General features: G+C 43.1%; 2 protein-coding genes and 1 long non-coding RNA gene across 8 annotated transcripts in view; 2 read left to right on the top strand and 1 right to left on the bottom strand.

The window, feature by feature from the left end:
- The window catches only part of LOC134804314 (uncharacterized), a 538216-nt gene extending 536270 nt beyond the window's left edge, over window positions 1–1946 (top strand). For both annotated transcript variants that reach the window (XR_010146103.1, XR_010146104.1), the window contains exon 2: window positions 1097–1946. This is a non-coding gene — a long non-coding RNA (uncharacterized LOC134804314). The remainder of the gene's footprint in view (window positions 1–1096) is intronic.
- The window catches only part of LOC134804294 (aquaporin AQPAe.a), a 109542-nt gene extending 107596 nt beyond the window's left edge, over window positions 1–1946 (top strand). For all 5 annotated transcript variants that reach the window (XM_063777298.1, XM_063777299.1, XM_063777302.1 and 2 more), the window contains one exon: window positions 722–1946. In XM_063777298.1, the coding sequence (XP_063633368.1) occupies window positions 722–826 (105 nt within the window). In that variant the 3' untranslated portion in view covers window positions 827–1946. The remainder of the gene's footprint in view (window positions 1–721) is intronic.
- A 4419-nt stretch (window positions 1947–6365) lies between these two features.
- LOC134804305 (E3 ubiquitin-protein ligase UBR4) overlaps window positions 6366–25367 on the bottom strand; it is a 103360-nt gene continuing 84358 nt past the window's right edge. The window contains exons 80-95 of the mRNA XM_063777317.1: window positions 24116–24313; window positions 23426–23616; window positions 22983–23171; window positions 22434–22602; window positions 22065–22300; window positions 21711–21831; window positions 21030–21304; window positions 20496–20630; window positions 19370–19528; window positions 18711–18893; window positions 17932–18080; window positions 13059–13188; window positions 12391–12566; window positions 11268–11408; window positions 10528–10717; window positions 6366–7441 (exon numbers count right to left, since the gene is read on the bottom strand). Of these exons, the coding sequence (XP_063633387.1) occupies window positions 7217–7441; window positions 10528–10717; window positions 11268–11408; window positions 12391–12566; window positions 13059–13188; window positions 17932–18080; window positions 18711–18893; window positions 19370–19528; window positions 20496–20630; window positions 21030–21304; window positions 21711–21831; window positions 22065–22300; window positions 22434–22602; window positions 22983–23171; window positions 23426–23616; window positions 24116–24313 (2867 nt within the window). The 3' untranslated portion in view covers window positions 6366–7216. The remainder of the gene's footprint in view (window positions 7442–10527; window positions 10718–11267; window positions 11409–12390; window positions 12567–13058; window positions 13189–17931; window positions 18081–18710; window positions 18894–19369; window positions 19529–20495; window positions 20631–21029; window positions 21305–21710; window positions 21832–22064; window positions 22301–22433; window positions 22603–22982; window positions 23172–23425; window positions 23617–24115; window positions 24314–25367) is intronic.

The raw sequence follows: 25367 nt of genomic DNA, 5'->3' as shown, positions 1-25367 counted from the left end.
GAAATTCAAAAATCGGCCCCCAGGCTAGAATTTTTTCTAAGCGTCAGAATATTACTCGAGCACTTCCCAGCAAAGAATAACCAGCGTTAAGAGAGCATCTCAAAAAATCTTGATTGAAATCTGCACCCGTTTTAACTTTTGGTCTGCGGTCTATTTTTTTTTTCTCACTGATTAATCTATTGATACAATTCGTTTCCTAATAATAAGTAGTTACGTAGACAAGAATATCAAATCTTCGTAAATGATTAAACTTCTGAGAATTATTGCCGGTAACAAAAAACCTAGTAGAGTTAGACTACTAATACCATTTCTCGTAACTATTACCTACTATAATATGGAGTTCCATAGCGTTGTTACATAACTAACTGTGATTTCACTTTCTCCGGTATTGTCCGATAGCTTTGTTTTTTACAAGTTGCTAAAGTTGTCCCTATGTCTTTAGAGGCAAGAGTCAATTTACTGTGGGCTTGAGTTATTGTTCCGTATCGGGAGCAAAAATTAGTAGTTGGATGCTAGGTACAGAAGATGAGTCTATTCTGTGTAAATGGGATTAATATTATTAAAGAAGCCGTCTTTAGCGGTCACGCACACTACAACAAACATTATGCCTACTTAAGCATAATGATATTGATTACGATTGAAATATAAATTATATTCGAGGTAACCGCCATGACTTACCCTCTAAGAAATAGTTCTGATGATATGTTTGATTTCTTTCCAGGTGTACTGGGTGGGCCCAATCTCCGGCGGAGTCATCGCTGGCCTGGTCTACAGATACGTCTTCCGCATCGGCAAGACCGGCGAATCCGGCTCCTACGACTTTTAATCTTATCCCCAAGCAGTAGAGCCTGGTTTCCAAGAACAGGCCTTCCTCGTCTCGAAAACACGCAGGTTTATTTGAAAAGATTATATCTGACGTCCTAAGCAAAGGTCGTATGTCAAGATACGGAATTTTAGCTTAGCTTTAGGTATGGTTTTATTTTACGAACACGTGTGGTCTTGCTTAAAAGTACAAAGGCGCTACTCGAATAGATCTGTATTCAAATTCAATCGTACGTAATTCAAAGAACAGTTTTTTTATTGTATCGATTTGTAGGGACTTTTTATAGTACGCGGTAGGGATTTACGGTGAATTGGGTAACGCGTTTGTATTTTTCAGTGTATATAGATAGGTTAAGCTCATTGAACATTAATTATTGCCATTTTGTTTTTTATTCCAAAGTCTATTTTAATCATATCGATGGGGTTATACAATATACATATTTAAATGGCTATCAGCCTATCACTCTTCAAATTCCAAAGTTACGTTTGTTTGGATAACTCTGTGCTTCTCTCGGTTCTTAAGTTGCACCTTTTTATTGTAAAGGCTACGAAAACCAAATAGTTAACCGTAATCATTTTAGCTTTCATGTTTATTGCTATAACTTTAATGTTACTATAATCCTACGCCTATCTCTTTTTATGTCCCCATGTCGGTGTAACATAGCGATAGTTGATTAATGTAACTGCAAAAAAAAAAAACGGTTTTTACCTATAGCCGAAAACTGATAAAATATAACTTTTTGTTTGCATAGATACTACCAATTTAATGTAGGTATTGTATCCCTTTATGAGCGTGACTTACCGCAAAATATCATATTCGTAAGATTATTAAATCCACATAATTTATGTCTTTAGCTCGATGTCACGTACAGAAGGGGTATACTATCCTCGACACCGGTGTGGGGCCATTTTATCAAATGACGGTATGGTGCAATCGGTGCTTCTTCTAACTTTACACTAAGTTATAGGAATTAAGTTATTTAAGACTATTTATATTATGTGAAATAGTTTAAGGTACAAAATTAAATTTATACTCGAACAGTGGTATTGTGAATCATAATACTGCGCAACGTTGGTTTATTAGCGGAACGATTTGTCAAAGTATAAATAAATACGTCTATTAAGCTTATCTGTTTCATTTTATATTCCTTACTAATCCAAACAATGTCCTTTATTTATCAACTTTAAACTTTCACCACAAAGCTAAGATGATAAGACTTACCTACTCACCACGTTGCACTCATATAAGCTGGGCATTTATATTATTAAAGTTAAATGGCAAATTAAGTAAATATTGGCGTTTCGCTTAGTCTGTGCGGAAAGAGAAGAGTCATTCCAATACATTCTACGACTCTTCTCTTTCCGCACAGACTCTACCAAGTTGTATCAGTGTAAATGAGAATCGCCAAAAACCGCTTTTTCATCGGTACCCGTTATGTAAAGGTTCTGGAGAATTCCGCCCACTCACCAATAAACGTTCAGCGTACAATGCACCCTGACATCTGAACGTGCATGTACAGTCACGTACAGTCGGACATACATAATTACTTTGAAGGAAGTCATATCGATCACAAGGCTTTTGTGCAACAGTAGAATAGGTTAAACTTGTTATCTATTTTATGTCAAGTTTATGTCTCCCGTGTATTAGCATAGCTACCTTATAAGCGCCAGACGTAGTAGTGTCATGTTGGTGGTTATAACTATACTTATATTGAGGTATAATATCGACGCTTGTACATCAGTTGTCCTAATTGTTTGACTTAATTCAACGCCTGTTATCCTATGTTGCTAGAATTATCCATGAAGCCAGCACGTCCCAATCATTCCATAACGGTTGGCCCGTCTTTCAGGTGACTATATCTCCATTCAATTGCGAAAAGGGGAGAGGGATATGGCTGCCATCACCTTCGTTCCTGCCGCCAGAAATAAAGTTTTACATGACCGGACTATGCAGCCGTTTTTATTTCCGACACTACACACAATTATTTTTATTTAAAAATAGGATTATTTGTAGGGATAGAGATTACAGAAGACATTACTGACGATGATATTATCCTTGACTGTACAACTTGTACAAGCGACTGTTATGAAACAAAAAAAACACCATAGACAGCTGACTAAGCAAATAAAGGTACACAAACAATGTGGGTACACAAAAAGCGGAGTTCAACGGACGACGATCCTATTCAGAGTACATAAATTAATCATACATGTAACAATGTAAGATTGAGGCACAATACTGACGGGCTAAAGAAAATATATTGCATTCGATTATCTAACCTAATCGATTTATATACTCTGTATCTTTAGGTATTTAAATAAAAGTAAACAAAATCTACCCTCAAATGGCTCCTTAAAGAATGACTCACGTTAGACCGGGCCGTGTGCGGGCCGGAGCTTCCGACACTTACTTTTCTATGACATGACAGGCGATCACGTGATGCTTTCCATAGAAAATGATGCGCTGGAAGCTCCGGGTCGGACACGGCCTGGTCTAACGTGAGTCATCCTTTAGGCAGTTAAAGTCAGGTCGTTCAGTGACTGATCCAGACGGTTTTGTATTTGCTTGGTTAACCAATAAAATGTACAAATTGTTTGTTTACTTTTATTTCAATACCTAAGAATACTACGCTACAAAGATACAGACTATAGCTTTGTAGCGTAGATATTAAACTATACCTACCTCAATTTTTGCATTGTACGATAATAGTAGTAGTAGTAGTAGTAGTAGTAAAACACTTTATTGTACAAAAATCAAAACAAAACAGGAAAAATAACATTCGTCATTAGTACAAAGGCGAACTTATCCCTTCAAGGGATCTCTTCCAGTTAACCTTTGAGCAATTGAGGGAGAATTGGAGACGGTAGACATCCGTACTGTACCAACAGCGTAAATAAAAGAAAAAGAAAAGAATAATAATAATAAAAACGAAAATTTCTTAGTTACTTATAATGTTAGCAGCTTACCTACAACAAATATATACATATATACACAACTAAATACATATATTATATATTCTATAATACATATTACCTACATATATACAAAAACTACAATACCGCACACATCCTTTAAATTAAGTTTTGTCTGCTAGCCATAACCTTTTTAAATATATTGATTGTAACTTAGGCAAGTAGTGCAAATATGGCATTCACAACTCTAATTTAAATAGTTTGTCACGACATACGGCTTGACAAGCCCTTAGAGGTAGTGTCGACACTTATGTCGAATCATATCAAGTGGCAAATGACAAGGGAATTTGAGTTATATCGAGGCGTAATAAATGTCATACCGGTATATCAAAGTTTTAGGAGTTAGGTGATACATTTATGAGAGTTACATGTACGAGTATGTTGAGACTGTTGAGAGGCAATTGGGGTCGTAGGCAACAAAGACTAATTGACACAGGTGCTGTATATTGTTACTTATTTGGATCAATCAATCAAAAGGGTTTTGGCCGTCGGCGCATAACATAAGTAGGTAGTTGCTCCATATAAAGGGACAATACGATTAATTAATCTGTGTAGGCTATTAAACAAAAGAATGCAAGTCAGGAGGCCTTAGAGCAAAGATGGTGGCGGGTTTGCGCCGTAGCGAATGAGATGCTTATGCCTTTGTCGCACTGATATGGAAGATGAGATGGGTGATAGAGAGGCATTAGCGTTTCGTTCGCTTCGGCGTAAACGATTGGCATCTTGGCTCGGCCTCATCTTGGCAAGCTATTAGACAGTGTCTAATGTCCATGTGGCGAAGACCGTTTATAAGAGAAGACCGCCTACAAGCTCTTTCGTCGCTTTTAACTTTTGCGTTTGTACACATACTCCACTTACAGAAGGCCGGTAGGACTGAGGGCCTACCGCGAACCACGTTCGACGTGCTGCCTCTCTGACACACTTGTAAATTCGTTCGTAGGTGTGACAGAGAGGCAACACGTCGAATGTGGTTCGCGATAGACCCTCAGAAGTGAACCTCTTCCTTTCTTACTATGCCTGAACGACGTACGTCTACATATACGAGAGTTCTCGCCCTATAACGGTCTTCCCTGCAATACATTTTATATCGGTCTACAAACACCTTCGCTGCGAAGAACGCGCTAGGTGGGTTCATTTGGTGGGAAATTGAAACTTGTCACTAAACAATCGGAATCTATTCTACTTTTACCCCATGTATTGTATATATCGGCGGCCGATCGTAATATCCGCCCGATCGTAAAGTTCCTGTGTAATGTTTTGACGGTAGTCACATTAAACCAATGGATAAGTAGGATAGAAGTGTTATTTTAAACGTCAAACTTCTATGAAATTACGACGTATAAACAACATTTGCACTGCGTATGCTATCAAAATCGCTGCAGACTTTTCTTGGTCTAACTTTAGGTTCGTTAGGTTCCTTCAGATGCCCGACAGTGACATTTTTATATAAACCAACAGCAGCCAAAAGCTTATATACATAGTTAAGCAGTAATTTATATCACCAATAGAAACGACAATAGGCTTTATCTAGGGCACATTCGAAGCTCTACTTGTCACACAATGCCGGGGATGCGACCTTGACGACCGTAGAACCAAAACAGCTTAAGTAATCCCTCTAAGGTAACGTTTACGTGTCCTATAGAAAGTAGTGTTTAAAGTTCTTGCGCAGTTGATACTTGATTCGTGCATTGCCACATGTGGCGTGAGGGAGATATCATCTCGTGTGATAACGAATTGACACGACTTTGGTAAAGCTAAGCGCGTATCATGGATGACTTTATCCACGTGATAACTGATAAAATTTCCGTCACTTATTAAGACCGCGCGATTGAAAGTGACGGACACTGTCTATATCCAGCAGTCACGTAGACAACAACGACCATCATATCCGTACTGGTTTCCTAGGATAGCGGTGGCGTCATACCTAATAGCGGCCGAAAATACAGCGGTGTATGACGTCACTAGAACGTTGTCTACGAAATGGCGTGGTGTCCTAGAAAACGGTGATTGAAAGGACATTCTTTTTGCGTCCGTAATATTATGGCCGCTATAAGACGGCACCGCTATCCTAGGAAACCATCAGAGGTTAGGATATGGCTGTCGCATTTTTATCGTATCAAAAGTGATGGCCACGATGATACGATGATAAAAGCGCGATCATCTCAAGCCCGCTGAGCGAATTAAAAATGGTCTTGCCTCCCTGTCACGGGGCACGCCTACAATCGTGGTTTAGATAAGGTCATGTTGAGTAAGAGCATGTAAGAGACACATAGTTTATGTTGCTTGGGGCAAGAGGAACACAGTATGAGAATTCCCGACAAAATTCTCTTGCCCCAAACAATAATTAATTTGTGCAATTTTCTAAGGGGTCGGGCCAGCATCCTTAACACATGGGGTGTCGTAAAAGTGTGGAAATGGCAAGAGACGGTGTCTTCTCACTTGTTCCCATCGGGCTCCGATGGTAATAGGTGCATTCATATGAATATTCCCCATCTGTCCTCACCTCATATATGGCGGCGGTCACAAATGAGAATCCACCAAAAAGATGCTAATATAAATAAAACAACAAGTAAAATCAAAACCTTTATTAGAGCAGAATAAGGCGGCCTAAAGCCCCAAATACATTAAACATTAATTTAATTTCAAGCGGTAAGATATATTATAAATAGATTAAATTAATAAAAACATCAACGCTAACATTTCAACTGCATATTGAAGACGTGCACAACATTTCTAACTCAGGCCGGTACTGTAACACGGCTTGGGTATATCCCAAAGACAATTCAGTTATAGAGACTGACAATATGCTCCTACAAAAGTTTCAGATTCTTTAGTAGTTTGGTGCTGATGACAGCTATAATATCAGTAACGAAATGATAACTTGCACCAGTATCAAGCAATAATGAAAGTAGGTGCAGTAAAAGGAACACATTAACCAGTCGTATAATCGTCTAATCTCTGTCCCTTCAAGTCATTTTTGTATTGATTAGAATATTCGTCAGTTAATTAAATCAAGCCTTACACTTGAAGGGTTCGTAATTCGACCATTACTGAACGTAATTTAGAGATAAAAATACAACTCAAAAAAATCATCACTGAAATTGAAATCTTTAGGGCCACCAACACTAGCGTTTCCCGGGCGTCAGCGTCTAGTCAACTTTATGGCTGACGCAACTACGCAGCGACGCCATTTTCCATAGCGCCGACAAGACGCCGACGCTCAAAAGACGCTAGTGTTGCCCTTTGATGCGTTCAGATTTCACAAATAACCCATTAGCGCGCCGCACGCCAGTACGCATTGCACGCGAGCATTTTCAATGACACTTTTTCTGGTTATATTCCCACTACACCGTCCTAACATGTGTACAGGCGTTCAATGGGACGTCCCAGCCCTATCCAGAACCGCCTGTAACGCCCTGAATCAGGGTTGCTCATTGATGAGGGCCTGCAGCCAGGCGTCCGGGTCGGGTATGTCGCCGAGCAGGCCGGCGGCGTCGCAGAACTCTGCGAAGGAGGCGCACGGGAGCAGCTCATCGGTGAAGGTTGTGACGATCCGCTCGGCAGCTTTGGCGTTCGCTTCGTCGTTGTTTCGGATGTATTCGGCCAGTTTGATGGACCACTGGTCGATGGTTGTGGCGTTCACGGACTGTAGGAGAATAATGTTAGGTTAGTTTAGAGTTAGAATCGGACCCGCTAAGGATTCCTTCCAAGTCCCTACGTCAAGTATGGCACTTCTATGATATACGTATCCATCGTTACTGCCAAGTCACTGCAAAGTCAGTTTATTATATTTCAGTTTATTTTAAAACACCATCTGACTAGGCTTTATTTTAAGTTAGCAAATCTCGATTTCCCGGTATGAAGAGGAATTCTTAGACACACAAGCTACTTTATTTCTGGAAATGATCCACTTGAACAGAGGGGAAATTACACTAAATAATCCCACAAGCATCATAGTCCCGTGGGCCCAGCTAGTAGTTATAATCATACCCTGGGTTTGAGATTAGTTGTAAAATAATACAACATTAAAGTTAATATAAATAGGTAGTAAAGCGCAAATTTTGTTTATAAATATTCAAATATTTTCAGTTTTCACAATTTTTAGTATTCCGTACCTCAAAAGGAAAAAACGGAACCCTTATAGGATCACTCGTGTTACTTCTGTCTGTCTGTCCGTCACAGCCTATTTTCTTAGAAAGTACTGGACCAATTAAGTTGAAATTTGGTACACATATGTAAATTAGTGACCCAAAGACGGACATGTAACGTAAATAAATGAATTTTAAAAATGGGGGCCACTTTTGGGGGGTAAATGAGAAAACTAAAAAAAAAATTTTTTCAAACTATATCGTGTATCGTACATGTCAAATGAAAGAGCTCATTTTGTGAATTTCAATTTTTTTTTTATAATTTTTAAATAAATAGGTTAGAAGTTAATTAAGAAAATAACCAAAAAATGACTATCCCCCCCCCCCCCCCTTTATCTCCGAAACTACAGAAACTAAAAATTTTGCAACACAAAATAGTTCTTTACCTACGAGCCCCGATGCAAATTATTTCGTCTAGTTCCACGCAACAATTTTGTTTATTTTAATAAATTTTACACATGAACATAAAATGACCCAGTAATGGGAACCATAATAGTAATGTTTAATGTAGTTTATTTTGATCGTATAATAAAATTGCATGAGACTTTTATTGCTGAAAAAACGCACTTTTTAAAAACGTTGTCCAAATCATATTGTCCTCTCCTACAGCACTGCTGCATGCATGGGCTCGAAACAAAATTGTCAGTACATTGGCAGAGTCTTGTTGCTTTCCCTAGTAATAGCCCTTTTCACATATGTTGTAATCCTACCCGTCAATAAAAAAATAAAAAATCGTAATTTTTTTTCTTTCAGTACAAACGGTATTTCTTGTATTTGGATTTAGTTATTGCAGAGTATTACCATATAAAATTAAATTAGATTAGATTAGATTTATTTATTTCATAATACAGATTACATTATAAATTACAGGCATGTCAATTTACAGGAAATTAAATTACATTAGTATAAGCATTAAATATTAGTAATTTTTAAAGTAAAACATTATTTTTGAACTAACGCGAGAACCTCAAAAAATGGTCTCACTAGACGAAAACATGTGCATCGGGGCTCGTATAGATGACAGGAAAACCTATTAGAAATGTGCAGTCAAGCGTGAGTCGGACTTAATGAACCCTTGGAACGCGAGTCCAACTCGCACTTGTTACTTATTATTTGGCTTAATATCCCCGCACCCAAAACCCCGGGGTATGGTTATAATTCCAATAACACTTCCAATTCAACTATAGATAATATCACCGTCAAGTCATCCGCAAAGCACGAGCGGGAGGAACGTTTGACGGCCAAGGCCGAGACGATATTGCATAACGCACGAAGACAGTTCCCCGTGTCAATGCCACTTCGTGAGACAGGTGAACATACATATATCACTTTCTTAACCTTGTGTCCTATTGTTATTTTGTTATAATGTCAGCTTTATAGCTTATAGAATAGGGTTCACCTTTTAAGAGTAATTTGTAAAAGATAAGCGGTTGTGTAAGTGAGAAGTGTGTATTCGGGACTATTATTCATGTGACGGAGGTTACATCGTCTTATTCATAATATGGTTGTATTGTAAGCTCGGATCTAACTACTTAGTAAGAGTTTAACTAGGTACATATATCTCACTTGTTCTGTAATTAAATATATTAAAAAGATCCACGCACGTGTTTTAAGTCGAAAATTTATATTATAACATGTTCTGTAGTTTTCAGTAGGTTACCAGCTGTTCTCATATTAAATAATTTACAAACCGTGTAGAAACCGCATCGGTGTGAAAACCGCCTAGAGCGATGCGTTCGTCACGGCTGACAAGTAAGATGCACAGCGCAGCCAGATAGCGTTGCGCAAGTGTGTTATTGGTGGAGTCGGTATCGGGCTGTCTACTTGTCAGTTTGTGTGGGAGGTCTGCATGTCATAGTTTGTTGTACAATATTTTTGTAAGATAAATATTTTTAGAGGGTCACAGGTGTGGGCGTGAGAGAGTTAGATATCGTTTATATAGTATAGACTATTTCACAAGCCACTTTTATTTAGATCGTTTTAAACGAAATTCTTAGTATGAAATCGTGAAATTATTACGGTTCAATTATAACTATAATGGAAGGTATATCGTATTGCGTAAACGGTTGTATTTCGCGAATACCTATTAGTAATGTAATGTTGTTTGACCGAATATTGAAGTCTTAAAACACCCTACGCATCCGAAGAGCTTGTAAAAAAATTTTTAACAGGCCCTCTATTCGGAAAAAATATATTCGCAACATAGAATTTTTCACACTTACTATGTACTTTCGAAGCATTCCGCTGCAAATATATAATTGTGGTCTCGTGGCACAAAATACTATACAGATGTAGTGCATAATTGTTTTCCATAGTACCGAAATAGAGACCGACTGAAATAGCAAGACACGTTCGTAAGTTTCCGTGAACATACGATGTAAAATAATTATGCACTACATCGTACTACAAATTTAATGTAGGTATTGTATCCCTTTCAGAGCGTGACTTGCCGCAAAATATCATATTAGTAAGATTTTTAAATCCACATAATTTATGTATTTAACTCGATATAACGTACAGAAGTATAGTTTACGATTGTCGACGTTTATTAGCCGACAGAGATTTCTTCAATCTGTTACAGTACCTTGAACATGGTGGTGTAGAGCTGGTCGATGAGCGCCATGAAGAGCGCGTAGGGCTTGTAGTCGGCCCAGGGGCGCGGCGCGCGGTGCTTGAACGCTATGGCTCGCAGCGCCGGCCCGCCCGGGGCTACGGCGCGGACGTGCCCGATCACTAGCAGGCGCTTTAGCGTGTCGATCTTGTGGGCTTTCCATCTGTTGGGATAAAGGTTTGGTTAGTGAAAGTAAATTGAGTCGCTTAACTTCAAACTCGGGTAAATCCATCTGTCAGATTATGCGATTTTGGTATTAAGAAAAGGTAGAGTCTGTGCGGAAAGAGAAGACTCGTAGAATGTATTGGATCCCATACATTTCACGACTCTTCTCTTTCCGCACATAATCTCATAGTTTACTATTGAGTGACGTTGATTAGTTGGTGCAACTGGCCCTAGGCGTTTGATTCAAATACCACAATAAATGAATATTCAAATCAGAGACAGCTAAATTTATTCTTAAGAAACATAGAGCTGACTCTGTAAATGATTTACAAAATTTTAAATTATTAGTAGTAGTTTTCATTTAAGTAGTTTAGATAGTAAGGTTTTGAATTACAGAGCCTTGATAATACTCACAACCACCCGTACCTTAAGCCATCATCTCAGACGATGACTCGTAAGATTGTAAATTGTGAACTCTCGTGAACATCAGCCGCCGCTCCGTCGGTGGTAGCTAGTTGATTGTGGTCCTAATTTCTGGTATTACTCACTTGACGAGCGGGTACACGAGGAGCATCTGCGTGGCGTAGTAGAGCGGGCCGTCGGCGTCGTGCGCTGAGGACAGCAGGCGCGCCGCCGCCCACGCCAGCGACGTCTCCAGTGCTGCCACCTCACGGGCTACCAGTCGCGACCTGTGTAAACAATATAACATATTAGTACCGAGGGCCATCGAACGTACGCTCCGAGGGTGCACGCTCGGCGCTTACACCGACCGCTATGCATTTATTTTAACCAATGTATGACGGTCGGCGTCAGTCATAACAGTTATGTCGCTATTTAATTATTATGCTCTTATTCGTTTCGAATCTTAGTATAGGTTTCTTACAATATGAATATAAAATTTTTTTTTTTTTTTTTTCCCTAGCCTACTTTGGTGTCCCACTGCTGGGCAAAGGCCTCCCCTCGTTTTTTCCACTCGACCCTGTCATCGGCATTTTCCCACCATTTGGGGTAGAATGCGTCCAAGTCGTCCCGCCATCTCCTTTTCGGTCTGCCTAAACTCCGGCCTGCACCGTCTATTGTGTTCCGTGGGTCCCACTCAGTAACCATTTTGGCCCACCTTTCTGGGTGCATGCGGCAGACATGTCCAGCCCAGTCCCACTTAAGCTTAGCGGTCTTGACGCCTACATCTACAACTCTAGTTCTGGAGCGTAGTTCCGTGTTTCTGATCCGATCAGTTCTGCGAACACCTAATATACTACGCTCCATCGCACGCTGGCAAACCTTGAGTTTCGATTTTAATTTAATATAAAATTAAAATTCAAAAACACAAAACAATACAAAATACATTATAAAGTTACATATTTATACGGCTACGTTGAATTATAGTTGAAAATCACAGAGCAGGCATATATTTGTCTTTCGGCTGACATTTTTATTGATCAAGCATTATAGCGAGTCTCCGTTTGAACTCTGGAAAAATGCTTTCGTGTGTCCGGATATTCTGTCGCCTCTACAGATTCTTATGAAATCTTTTGAGCAGGTTCAATAAATAAATAGCTTTCTCGATAAAGTTTTTGGGATTATTTTCAAAAAGGGGGGGCCCTATACATTCATTCAGTTTTAAGTTATGCTCGCGAGGCCTACAGCTCACAGATCTACTAGTATACGCACGTGTTGACCACGTAGAGGGCCATGTGCAGCAACGCGGGCACGAGCTGCATGTTGGAGAGCGGGCCGCCGCCGCCGGTGTCGTCGTGGAAGGTCCTGCCTCGCGCGAACCGCCACAGTAGCAGCTTCAGGTCGTGGATGGTGCACGTGTGGCTGATGTCGCGGTGCCCGGTGCATTCCTGCGTTTAAATATAAGGGTGTTAAGTTTTGTATCATTTTGCGAGATAATAAGGTAAGCCTGTAAGTGAAAGAAAGTTGACTGGTGTGAAATATTTGGAGTGATCACTTATTGATGAATTCACAAATTAACCGTTGTAGGCATGAAGTATCGATTTTGATACTGAAACAAGACAAGTGCCAACCAAGTCTCTGGAAATTAAGACTTTGTTACGACGATATAAATTTGAAGTGAATTTGGTTGTCATTTTGGTTGTTTTAGTATAAAAAGAATACTTCATGCATCTAAGGGTTAAGAAAATAGTTAAATAAACACACTAATGGCGTAATCAAAAACGCGTTACTGGCCTTAATTAGCTATGAATCGTTTGTCTTTATGTGTCATGTTTTAAAAAAGGGATAACACATAATTTAACTAAATCATGCCCGTAAAGTTTTATGAATAAGGCGGTAAACTGTAGCTTAAGTGGCTATTACACTGTAATAGTGCTGACCTGAAGATAGGTGGTGTGCCTCGCGAGGCAGCTGGCGAAGGCGGACTCGGGCACGTGCGGCCCCCACAGAGGCAGGAGCCCGTTGCAGCGCGTCGATGCGTTCTGCAGCGCCGCGCTCTCCCACTCGTCCCTGCTTCGGTCGACATTACGTATTAGTTAGGGTTCATAGCTCAAAGTATGTTCCTACGCATGTAGCGTATCCGGTCCTATGACAATTATCTACAGGTAGGAAAAAGTAAAGTGGAAAGAAGTCGTCGTTTCTTCTTTAACATACGGAAAAGATGAATGTGTAAGATCAATAAATTATGCTTAAAGGTAAACTAATCTAATCATTTATAATTATAAAGTAGAATTAACTTTATCACTACGTTATTTTTATGGCAGTTATAAGCCCTTTCCATAATGGGTCATCTACCTAGTATATTAGTAGAACCTTAAACTAATAACGCATAGACAGATAGTCCCCATACGGCTAACCTGCCAAAAGTGAAGCCGAAACACGATCGATGTGTGCGTGGGAGGCTCGTGTTTTACGCTCAGCAACACACACACACATATACAAAAACGTGTTGCCAGTATATAGATATTTCCCTCAAAGTGGGGATTTAACAATATCCTTAACACTTGGTTATTAATAATTTGTGTGTAGATTTAATAGCAAAAGCTTTTTATGTTTATTTAAGGATTTTTTGCATTAGAGTCCTTTGTGAAATAAGGTTTAAATAAAAAAAATTATGCATTTTTAAATTTTTTTATTTAAAATGTGCATGAAATTACTACATAATTTGAAATAAAATTATGAAATATTTAAAAGTATATAATTTTTAAATATTTAAACAAGGAACTTCAATTAAGGGTATTCATTTTAGAATGTAAACGTCATGTCCCATTTTGAGGAAAAAATATTCACTACACTGGCAACATTTATAACAAATGGCGGCTGACGAAACATTGGATTTTTGTAGTTACGATTACGTAAAAATATCACTTTAAACTCTATACTTACGCGTGAAATGTAATGTAAGTCGGTTTGTTTTTATGATATGATGCGTTGTGACACCCATTCAATGCACAAACAACCATTTTTCCTGTGTTTTTAATTTTTAAACGGGAGGTGTACACAAACCGACGTGACCTTGAGTACTGCCAGGGCCGATCGAATACGGTGACACGAGTGCGACGTGACGTCGCACTTGAAATGGCTTCACTAGGGATGTACGAACACTCAATCTATGCCTTATAAATCTATGAGTAGAACGTAGTATAACATTGTCGCCTGGCTGAAGGAACAGGAGAAAAACAAAAGTAGTTGATCCACCCAAAATGATAACCTCGTAAGGCGCAACATGCATTAAACCAAATAAAGTAGCATTTTTTTGTCACAATGCGTTCTCAAATAAACAACATTTATGCCAATGTACTAATATCATAAAGTTAAAATTAAAACTAGGGAAATTTTGTATGATTTGCATTAAAACATGGGGGCCCAGTAATAACTGCACAAGCACAGTACGGCCGCCATGTGACACTCGACGTGCACGATGTTGTAGTGCGACACGGTCGTGTAGCCGAGCGTCTTGCTCGCGCGCACCTCGAACTCTTCCACCGGGCAGCGCTTCGTGAATGTGTAGATGCCCAATAATAACTGCACAAGCACATTACCTGGCGCGGGCGAGCCGCACGGCCGCCATGTGACACTCGACGTGCACGATGTTGTAGTGCGACACGGTCGTGTAGCCGAGCGTCTTGCTCGCGCGCACCTCGATCTCTTCCACCGGGCAGCGCTTCGTGAATGTGTAGATGCCCAATAATAACTGCACAAGCACATTACCTGGCGCGGGCGAGCCGCACGGCCGCCATGTGACACTCGACGTGCACGATGTTGTAGTGCGACACGGTCGTGTAGCCGAGCGTCTTGCTCGCGCGCACCTCGAACTCTTCCACCGGGCAGCGCTTCGTGAATGTGTAGATGCCCAATAATAACTGCACAAGCACATTACCTGGCGCGGGCGAGCCGCACGGCCGCCATGTGACACTCGACGTGCACGCTGTTGTAGTGCGACACGGTCGTGTAGCCGAGCGTCTTGCTCGCGCGCACCTCGAACTCTTCCACCGGGCAGCGCTTCGTGAATGTGTAGATGCCCAATAATAACTGCACTAGCACATTACCTGGCGCGGGCGAGCCGCACGGCCGCCATGTGACACTCGACGTGCACGATGTTGTAGTGCGACACGGTCGTGTAGCCGAGCGTCTTGCTCGCGCGCACCTCGAACTCTTCCACCGGGCAGCGCTTCGTGAATGTGTAGATGCCCAATAATAACTGCACAAGCACATTACCTGGCGCGGGCGAGCCGCACAGCCGCCATGTGACACTCGACGTGCACGATGTTGTAGTGCGACACGGTCGTGTAGCCGAGCGTCTTGCTCGCGCGCACCTCGAACTCTTCCACCGGGCAGCGCTTCGTGAATGTGTAGATGCCCAATAATAACTGCACAAGCACATTACCTGGCGCGGGCGAGCCGCACGGCCGCCATGTGACACTCGACGTGCACGATGTTGTAGTGCGACACGGTCGTGTAGCCGAGCGTCTTGCTCGCGCGCACCTCGATCTCTTCCACCGGGCAGCGCTTCGTGAATGTGTAGATGCCCAATAATAACTGCACAAGCACATTACCTGGCGCGGGCGAGCCGCACGGCCGCCATGTGACACTCGACGTGCACGATGTTGTAGTGCGACACGGTCGTGTAGCCGAGCGTCTTGCTCGCGCGCACCTCGAACTCTTCCACCGGGCAGCGCTTCGTGAATGTGTAGATGCCCAATAATAACTGCACAAGCACATTACCTGGCGCGGGCGAGCCGCACGGCCGCCATGTGACACTCGACGTGCACGATGTTGTAGTGCGACACGGTCGTGTAGCCGAGCGTCTTGCTCGCGCGCACCTCGAACTCTTCCACCGGGCAGCGCTTCGTGAATGTGTAGATGCCCAATAATAACTGCACTAGCACATTACCTGGCGCGGGCGAGCCGCACGGCCGCCATGTGACACTCGACGTGCACGATGTTGTAGTGCGACACGGTCGTGTAGCCGAGCGTCTTGCTCGCGCGCACCTCGAACTCTTCCACCGGGCAGCGCTTCGTGAATGTGTAGATGCCCAATAATAACTGCACAAGCACATTACCTGGCGCGGGCGAGCCGCACAGCCGCCATGTGACACTCGACGTGCACGATGTTGTAGTGCGACACGGTCGTGTAGCCGAGCGTCTTGCTCGCGCGCACCTCGAACTCTTCCACCGGGCAGCGCTTCGTGAATGTGTAGATGCCCAATAATAACTGCACAAGCACATTACCTGGCGCGGGCGAGCCGCACGGCCGCCATGTGACACTCGACGTGCACGATGTTGTAGTGCGACACGGTCGTGTAGCCGAGCGTCTTGCTCGCGCGCACCTCGAACTCTTCCACCGGGCAGCGCTTCGTGAATGTGTAGATGCCCAATAATAACTGCACAAGCACATTACCTGGCGCGGGCGAGCCGCACGGCCGCCATGTGACACTCGACGTGCACGATGTTGTAGTGCGACACGGTCGTGTAGCCGAGCGTCTTTCTCGCGCGCACCTCGAACTCTTCCACCGGGCAGCGCTTCGTGAATGTGTAGATGCCCAATAATAACTGCACAAGCACATTACCTGGCGCGGGCGAGCCGCACAGCCGCCATGTGACACTCGACGTGCACGATGTTGTAGTGCGACACGGTCGTGTAGCCGAGCGTCTTGCTCGCGCGCACCTCGAACTCTTCCACCGGGCAGCGCTTCGTGAATGTGTAGATGCCCAATAATAACTGCACAAGCACATTACCTGGCGCGGGCGAGCCGCACGGCCGCCATGTGACACTCGACGTGCACGATGTTGTAGTGCGACACGGTCGTGTAGCCGAGCGTCTTGCTCGCGCGCACCTCGAACTCTTCCACCGGGCAGCGCTTCGTGAATGTGTAGATGCCCAATAATAACTGCACTAGCACATTACCTGGCGCGGGCGAGCCGCACAGCCGCCATGTGACACTCGACGTGCACGATGTTGTAGTGCGACACGGTCGTGTAGCCGAGCGTCTTGCTCGCGCGCACCTCGAACTCTTCCACCGGGCAGCGCTTCGTGAATGTGTAGATGCCCAATAATAACTGCACAAGCACATTACCTGGCGCGGGCGAGCCGCACGGCCGCCATGTGACACTCGACGTGCACGATGTTGTAGTGCGACACGGTCGTGTAGCCGAGCGTCTTGCTCGCGCGCACCTCGAACTCTTCCACCGGGCAGCGCTTCGTGAATGTGTAGATGCCCAATAATAACTGCACAAGCACATTACCTGGCGCGGGCGAGCCGCACGGCCGCCATGTGACACTCGACGTGCACGATGTTGTAGTGCGACACGGTCGTGTAGCCGAGCGTCTTTCTCGCGCGCACCTCGAACTCTTCCACCGGGCAGCGCTTCGTGAATGTGTAGATGCCCAATAATAACTGCACAAGCACATTACCTGGCGCGGGCGAGCCGCACAGCCGCCATGTGACACTCGACGTGCACGATGTTGTAGTGCGACACGGTCGTGTAGCCGAGCGTCTTGCTCGCGCGCACCTCGAACTCTTCCACCGGGCAGCGCTTCGTGAATGTGTAGATGCCCAATAATAACTGCACAAGCACATTACCTGGCGCGGGCGAGCCGCACGGCCGCCATGTGACACTCGACGTGCACGATGTTGTAGTGCGACACGGTCGTGTAGCCGAGCGTCTTGCTCGCGCGCACCTCGAACTCTTCCACCGGGCAGCGCTTCGTGAATGTGTAGATGCCCAATAATAACTGCACAAGCACATTACCTGGCGCGGGCGAGCCGCACAGCCGCCATGTGACACTCGACGTGCACGATGTTGTAGTGCGACACGGTCGTGTAGCCGAGCGTCTTGCGCGCGCGCACCTCGAACTCTTCCACCGGGCAGCGCTTCGTGAATGTGTAGATGCCCAACACCTGTCATAAAAACAAAACATGAATCTATGTAAAAATAATTTTAGATGAAATCTTTTTTGCCGTCAGTACTTATTTTGTATTTGAGATATTATATCAAAACCTAGTTAGGGTTAGACTAAGAAAAGTTTGCAGAGATTTTGACAGCACACGCAGTGCCAGTGTTATTTACACGTTATGATTTCATAGAAATTTGACATTTAAAATAACACCTGCACTGCGTGTGCTGTCAAAATCTCTGCAGACTTTTCTTGGTTTAAGTCTATTTGTTCTTTTGTACGAATTATGTTCGCATTGTGGGCATGTGGGAATTAATGATACGATTACCTATTGATACATAATTATCGCTACCTCTTTTTCGCGAATCTTTGTGGCGCAAAACTTACAGTCATAACCCGTTAGTTTGACAAACAGACTATTACACGAGGTCTGGCGCAGCAATGAAGGTTTACATACATTCCGCACAGCAGCACTGGCGGCCTTCCCAAGGTGATAATCACTTGCGCTTCACCATGGAATCGCTTTGTGTCTCTCTATCAATCTTCCGTATTAGTGTGACAGTGACAGTTGCGTTTCGTTCGCTACGATTGGCATGTTGCCTACGGGACCTGGATTTACTAGCAGCAACTTTACCTTGGTGGGCTGGTACTTGTAGCCCTCGCGGCAGATGCAGCAGACGGCGCCCGCCTCTTCGGCCAGGTCGGCGACCTGCTGCGTGAGCGAGCACTGCGCGGTGACCTGCCCGCGCTCGTTGCTGCGCATGCCGAGCGCGCCCAGCTGCCGCTCGCGCACCGCCATCGCAAGACGCTTCTTCTCCTGTACACAGAATTAGAGCTATGTAAGAGGTATATATATCAAACGCAACAGGTCTAATATAAACCTAAAAAGATCAAAATAATGGACACGGAATAACTCATGGACAAATTTATAGAAACTCAAAAAAAAAACACAAAGTAATTGCAAAATTAGTAATCAAACTTTTTTTTTTGCGTTGCTTTAAATTTGTCCATTGGTGTATTTATTAGGTGACTATAAGATTCCATTTTCCAGGCGTTTCAAAATTAAAACATAGATTTCTGAAGATCATTGGTACGCTAAAATGTACATTCAGAAGACTCGAAACCGAGTGCATACTCGAGCGGCGGTTAGCAGCGGGGCGTCAGACTAAACGATCATGTCAAAAAAAACGCACAATAGAGACAATCTGTTGACGACTGTCCACTAAAAATCACAGTCCCTGTTTTTTACAAATTTCCTCTGACTCTAAACTACTTATGAAACTAATTTCGTACCTGGCGGGTGAACTCGCGCGCCTCCTGCACCTTGGCGGCGCACTGCGGCTGCGACTTGAGCGCCTCGAGCAGGTTCTCGGCGAGCGAGCCGACGTGCTCGCCGGACGACACCTGCTCCAGTCGGTGGACTATCGGGATCACTTTCTCGCATACTAGCATCTGTTCACAAATTTTCGACGGGTTAGAAAATAATGCGTAACAAGGAATATTCGACGCTGAGAGCGGCCGAAGTCGTCGTCATCAATCATATTCACAGCGTATTTCATGACGTACCTACGCCGTTCAAATAAATATTGGCTTAATTAATCCTGCGACTTTAGCGTAACAATTTTGTACACAGTGTAAAACTTTCAATAAATTGAAAAAAGTTAGAAAACACAATCATTTGTTTTGACGACCGGTCTGGTCTAGTGGATAGTGACCCTGTCTGCTAAGCCGATGGTCCTGGGTTCGAATCCCAGTAAGGGCATTTATTTGTGTGATGAACACTAATATTTGTTCCTGAGTCATGGTTGTTTTCTATGTATATAAGTATGTATTTATCTATACAAGTATGTATATCGTCGCCTAGTACCCATAGTACAAGCTTTGCTTAGTTTGGGCAAAGACATATGTAACTTCGTATAAGACGAATAAAGTCTAAGGAAAAAACGTGCCTCGGAATTCCAGTAAAAGTCATTCTCGAATAGGTGGCGCACACACCTTTAGCCTATCCTCGGCTAGATGGCGTGACGACACCGTTTCATATTTAACAATTTTAACACATAGATATCAGTGAATGAACATGGATCAAAATGATATAAAAATAATAAAATCATTTATCCATATATATAATTTTTTTGATAACTTTATACGTTTTCATTTTGAGTTTTAGTCGTGTGTCGATAGATGGCAGTAAATTTACAGTGACTACAAAATTTACAATGACAGGACCCCTCTATACTATCTATTCTTTTTGGTTTGGGGCTAGGTTTGATCTGTGTAAGATGTCCCCTAATATTTATTTATTTATTTATTATTTATTTATTAAACGAACATTGTCGCATTCATTCATTTATTCGTCAATAAAATCACGAGGCTTTCAATACCCTATTGAGTATGTTATTTTAAAATGATCGTGTCTCACCTGGGTGGGCTCGTGGTCGGCCGCAAGTCCGGTTAGGAAGCGGAGGATGTATCTGAGCGCAGGTCGACTGATGAACTCTTTTAGCTCGTCAGAGTCGTTGCAAACTAGTGTGGGTTTCACGCACGGTGCGTTTTTCTGAAACAAAATGATAATTATTTATCATGAGTCAACTTTTGACACCAATTTGTCTGTACACATCTTAAATCTTTGGAATCACGGAAAATGTCAAGATTAGCGAACATGACTATGGAATGCTCCGGCGTTCAAGAGCTCACCACAATATACTCCAAAGCATCCCTCACAACTCCCAGCGATATCAGATAGTCCTTGAGCGTTCCTCCAATAGAGTTTCTCTCAATTTTAGCACAGAGCACGCAGAACAGTTCCATACGGAACTGTCAGTCAGTTGCTCAGAGTCGAGCTTGTCGAAGACGAATACCGGTTTGAAGTGTTCGACGAGCATAGCTAGTTCAAAAGTTATTCATACCACCTACATCAAGGGCACAACTCTTATATAAGAAGTATTCAACTCACCACAATATACTCCAAAGCATCCCTCACAACTCCCAACGATATCAGATAGTCCTTGAGCGTTCCTCCAATAGAATTCCTCTCTATATTAGCACAGAGCACGCAGAACAGTTCCATACGGAATTCTTCCTCAGTCAGTTGCTCAGAGTCTAGTTTGTCGAAGACGAAGACCGGTTTGAAGTGTTCGACGAGCATCGCCATCTTGAGGTCGTTGCCGTAGACGAGCGCAGCGAGGACTCGCGTCAGGTGCCCGAGGGCTACGGAGTTGCTGCGGATTCCTGTGACGACATGGAAAATATATGTACTTAGTTAATGTTTATGTGGTCTGCACTAATGGCAAGTTATATTTGGTGCAAAAAATTTGCTGAATGACGAAGGATGCTTACTTAATCGTGACTATTTATTTACATTCAATTTATAGTCCTAGGGTGCCAACGCTATGTGGTCTACTCGTATTTGGAAAAAAAATAACGAAAATAGTATGACTGAGCAAGTTACCCATAAGTGGTATGTTCCGTGATATCTCCCGTGTATAAAATAAGGGGTTGTCACTTTCATCAACTGTCGAGGGGATAGATGCTCTCTAACTTTAGTAACAAAAAGTTTGAATGTGCGAGTAACACTAATAACTCAATCACACGGGCGCTTATAATACTTTATTTAAGTAAGTGCGTAGATTTTAACCTGGATTGTCTGTGCAGTTGAGCAACGCCTGGACGTACTCCGGTCCGCCGAAAGTCAGCGAGAACTGCAGGAAAGACTCAAGGCTCTCGCTCGCCGCCACAGATAGAATACGCTCCATTATCTGCGAGAGGTCACGTTAAACATTTAAAAAAAAAATCAATGAAACCTGTAAGACCGAATTGAAATCCTATTCTTGAATGTGATTGGGGTTATATTTTTGGATATGCACTTTTTTTTTCAAATAACACAATTTCATTTATGTAGAGACTTTTATGCTAACTCTGCACCGGTTTTTACAGGGACAGTGTGTGGTAGTTTAGTTATAAACGCGTAGTAATTTGGCGTTTACGATACCTCCAACAGCTGGTAGACAAGCAACGCCCGCGGCAAGTCCTTCTCCTCATCAGCGGCTAACTGCAACGCGTGCAGCAGCACAGGCAGCGCTCGCGTGCTAGCGCGAGTCAGCACGCGCACGCAGCGTCGCACGCGCGCGCATAGCCCTAGCAATCGTAGTAGAGTTGAGCAGAGGGAACGCGCGGCGCCTACTCGCTGAATGGCTGCGAGGCGTTGCAGCATCACTTCTAGACCGCCTGGAAACACAACAAACATCAGATTGCATGATTCGGCCCAGGCATGCGTCTGTGGCAGTCTTTGCCGGTGAAAGGGTTAACTAATCATCAGTAGGTATTTTACTTTGCAATAAGGTTTACGAATAATACGTACCGCAGTCAGCCAGCACGTTCGCCATCCTGTAGACCTGTTCATCGTCAACCGTCTCCGCGTTAGTCTGGGAGAGCGTCTCCACGAATTCTTCCGTAGCGTCGCCTAGCAGGCCTCGCATTCTGTACACGACGCGCATCGCGTCGACTCCTTCGCCCGATGTGCACCACACCTTGACGAATAAAATTGTGTTAAGGTTTAATTACTTTTAAAACTAACTAGATGCACGAGTTTCTTTTAAAAAAAAATCGTAATCGTCAATATGATTTTAATTTACACATTAACATCGACTCCGCACAATGTTTCGCACCCGACGTATTTACCCGACGAAAATAGTTATGGCTATCCCGTAGAAAACACCGACATATTATTTTGTGATTCCGGGCTTGGAACCCGAGTAAAAATTGTTGAGTAAGAGATAATGTATGACTAAGGATAGAAAAACACAATGCTGATTTATCAATTAAATGGGCAAGCCCTCGGCTAGAATACTTCCAGTAATCCACAAGTAAGTATCAGCATGCTTTTTAGTCTTAAGATTTGTACCCTTACCTTCTTGTAAACCTCCTTGACGGGCAGGTCGAGCGACATGATCTTGTTACACACAAGTAGCTCCATGCCGTTGTCGTCTTCCAGCAGCGCCACCAGCTCGCAGTCGGTGCAGATCTTGTTCTTCACGTCTCGCATCAGGGGGCCCATGCCGGGCTCGAGACAGGAGTACGGGTTGCCTAACATCCGGCCCTGTACATTTTAGATGGATATTAGAAACGCTATTTGGATGAATATTTTACGCGTGGGTACGTAAAGCTGTTTTCCTAGGATAGCGGTGCCGTCATATAGCGGCCGTCTCCATATAAAATACTACACACTCGGGGTAGATGATGGAGCAGAGCCTCTCGAAGATGAAGAGGGGCGTGCGGTAGCCGTGGAGCGGATACTGATGTATTTTGAACCCTGTGTCTAGTACATAAGGACCTCATTCCGTTGACAGTTACCTGTAAGAAGTCCTCTTGTTGCGGATCCTTCTCCAGCGTGAGGAAGAACTCGCCCACGTCGTTCTCCTCGGGGTAGATGATGGAGCAGAGCCTCTCGAAGATGAAGACGGGGGTGCGGTAGTCGTGGAGCGGGTATTTCTGTACGGTCTCGATGCAGACCGCCATGAATTCTGCCGTCTCTGTTTCTGTGCCTGGAGGTTAATTATTTGTTTGCGATACTAATGAGTAATTGTAATGATAATGATCGATTGTGTACAATGTTTAAAGCACCCATTTTAATACCTATTCAAGCTAGTTTCCTAGTTATGGCGAAATCATTTTTTTACAGCCGTTATTAGAAAAACTAACATACGACAATATACTGAAATAATAAGGTAAAGCACGTTTTGTGCATAAAAAGACGTAAGAATGAATTATGACTTATCTTGATACATTTCTCATACTAACTTCATATAACAAATCATTTTAACGTTCAATAAAAAGTAGCTGATTTGAGTAGTTAAGCAACTAGCCTATTATTCCTATTCCTATGTGATGTCCACTCCCTTATTACGCCGCGTGAAGCGTCAGTTGCTGATCACGGCCTAACGGACTCATCATCATCAACAATCTTCATCAACATCTCCACTCCACCAACATAGGTGAACCTTATATCTACGAAATAAGGTATACGATTAGTCAGAACAGTACCCGTGGTCATCTCCTCGAGCAGCTCGAGCAGCTTCTCCTGCGTGTCGTCGGTGAGCCGCGTGCGCTGCACGACGAGCCGCCGCAGCGAGAGGTACCCGCCGAGCACGGCGCCCACCAGCCGGCCCTTGTACGTACGCCGCGCGCCGGGCTCCTCCAGGAACATCGCTAGGAGCTCAGTGAGGCGCTTTAACGCGTAACCTGGGGGATACAATAGTACATTATTGTCGAGGCTCGGAAGTAGCTACTTGCAGGCTGAGGATTCGTTTTAAACGGACGACCTTGGGAGTCCGTTTAATTGAATCCGAAGCCAGCAAGTAGCCTTCCAGCCGAGTCATATATAGTGCTTTTCTCAAAAATGGTGCAAGAAATATAAATATCATAGAAATATTTTACAAAAGCAACTTTCTTACGTATATATTTTCACAGAAAAAAGTAGAAACAATTGAAAAAATTAGCTTTGCCGCCTTTTTATTTTTTGAATAAAAAAATAAAAGTGTATTTTTCTACCGAAAATACGCCAACCTATTTGAGACAGCTAAATAGTCGCGGTACTAATCATCTGTTTGGCTGTTTAATGGGCCTGTGCCTTCATTTGATATGGCCATTTCAACTTTTAAAAAGTTTGGAACTCGACAAATAATGGAATTTGTATGCAACATTGCAGTCCCAAAATCGAGACTGCAATGTTTTTAACTTTTTGATTTTTGACTGACCATAAACTACGCGCTTCGCAACCTATTTTTTAAACGGCAAAGTCGACTTTGCCGTCCATTTTTGAGAAAATGCATTTTTACCCTCAAATTCAACTTTAATCTTTACACGATCTTATTTTATCTTATCATTTTCGGAGGCCCTTGCCCTTTCTGTACCCCTTAGAAAAGATATTTATCCGACCAAATACCCACAGCAGAAACGAATCCAAAGACACCTAAAATACGTGTAGAATAGGCAATTTTGCACATTGCGCGGAAGGATCAAAAGCTTCTTTTTTTTGTCCGTCCCTTTCATAACCTCTCTAATGTAACCAACTGATGTGACGTAAATTGACGAATTTTCTTTCTTTCTTCTAGCGTGCAGCAGTGCGTGAATGACGCGCTAATGACCATAAAACACGCTTAAAATCATACATTACATACGTAATTTAAAAAACCACGTATCGTCAGCGACAGCGTTGTCAGAAGGCCAATTAGATAATCCACTTTGGGGTCATCCATTAATTACGTCACACGTTTAGGGGGAGGGAGGGGGTCAA

This window comes from Cydia splendana, chromosome Z, assembly GCF_910591565.1.
Source record: "Cydia splendana chromosome Z, ilCydSple1.2, whole genome shotgun sequence".
Taxonomy (NCBI): domain Eukaryota; kingdom Metazoa; phylum Arthropoda; class Insecta; order Lepidoptera; family Tortricidae; genus Cydia; species Cydia splendana.
Note: the sequence above shows the minus strand (reverse complement) of the source record. Positions and strands in the feature narration are given on the sequence as shown.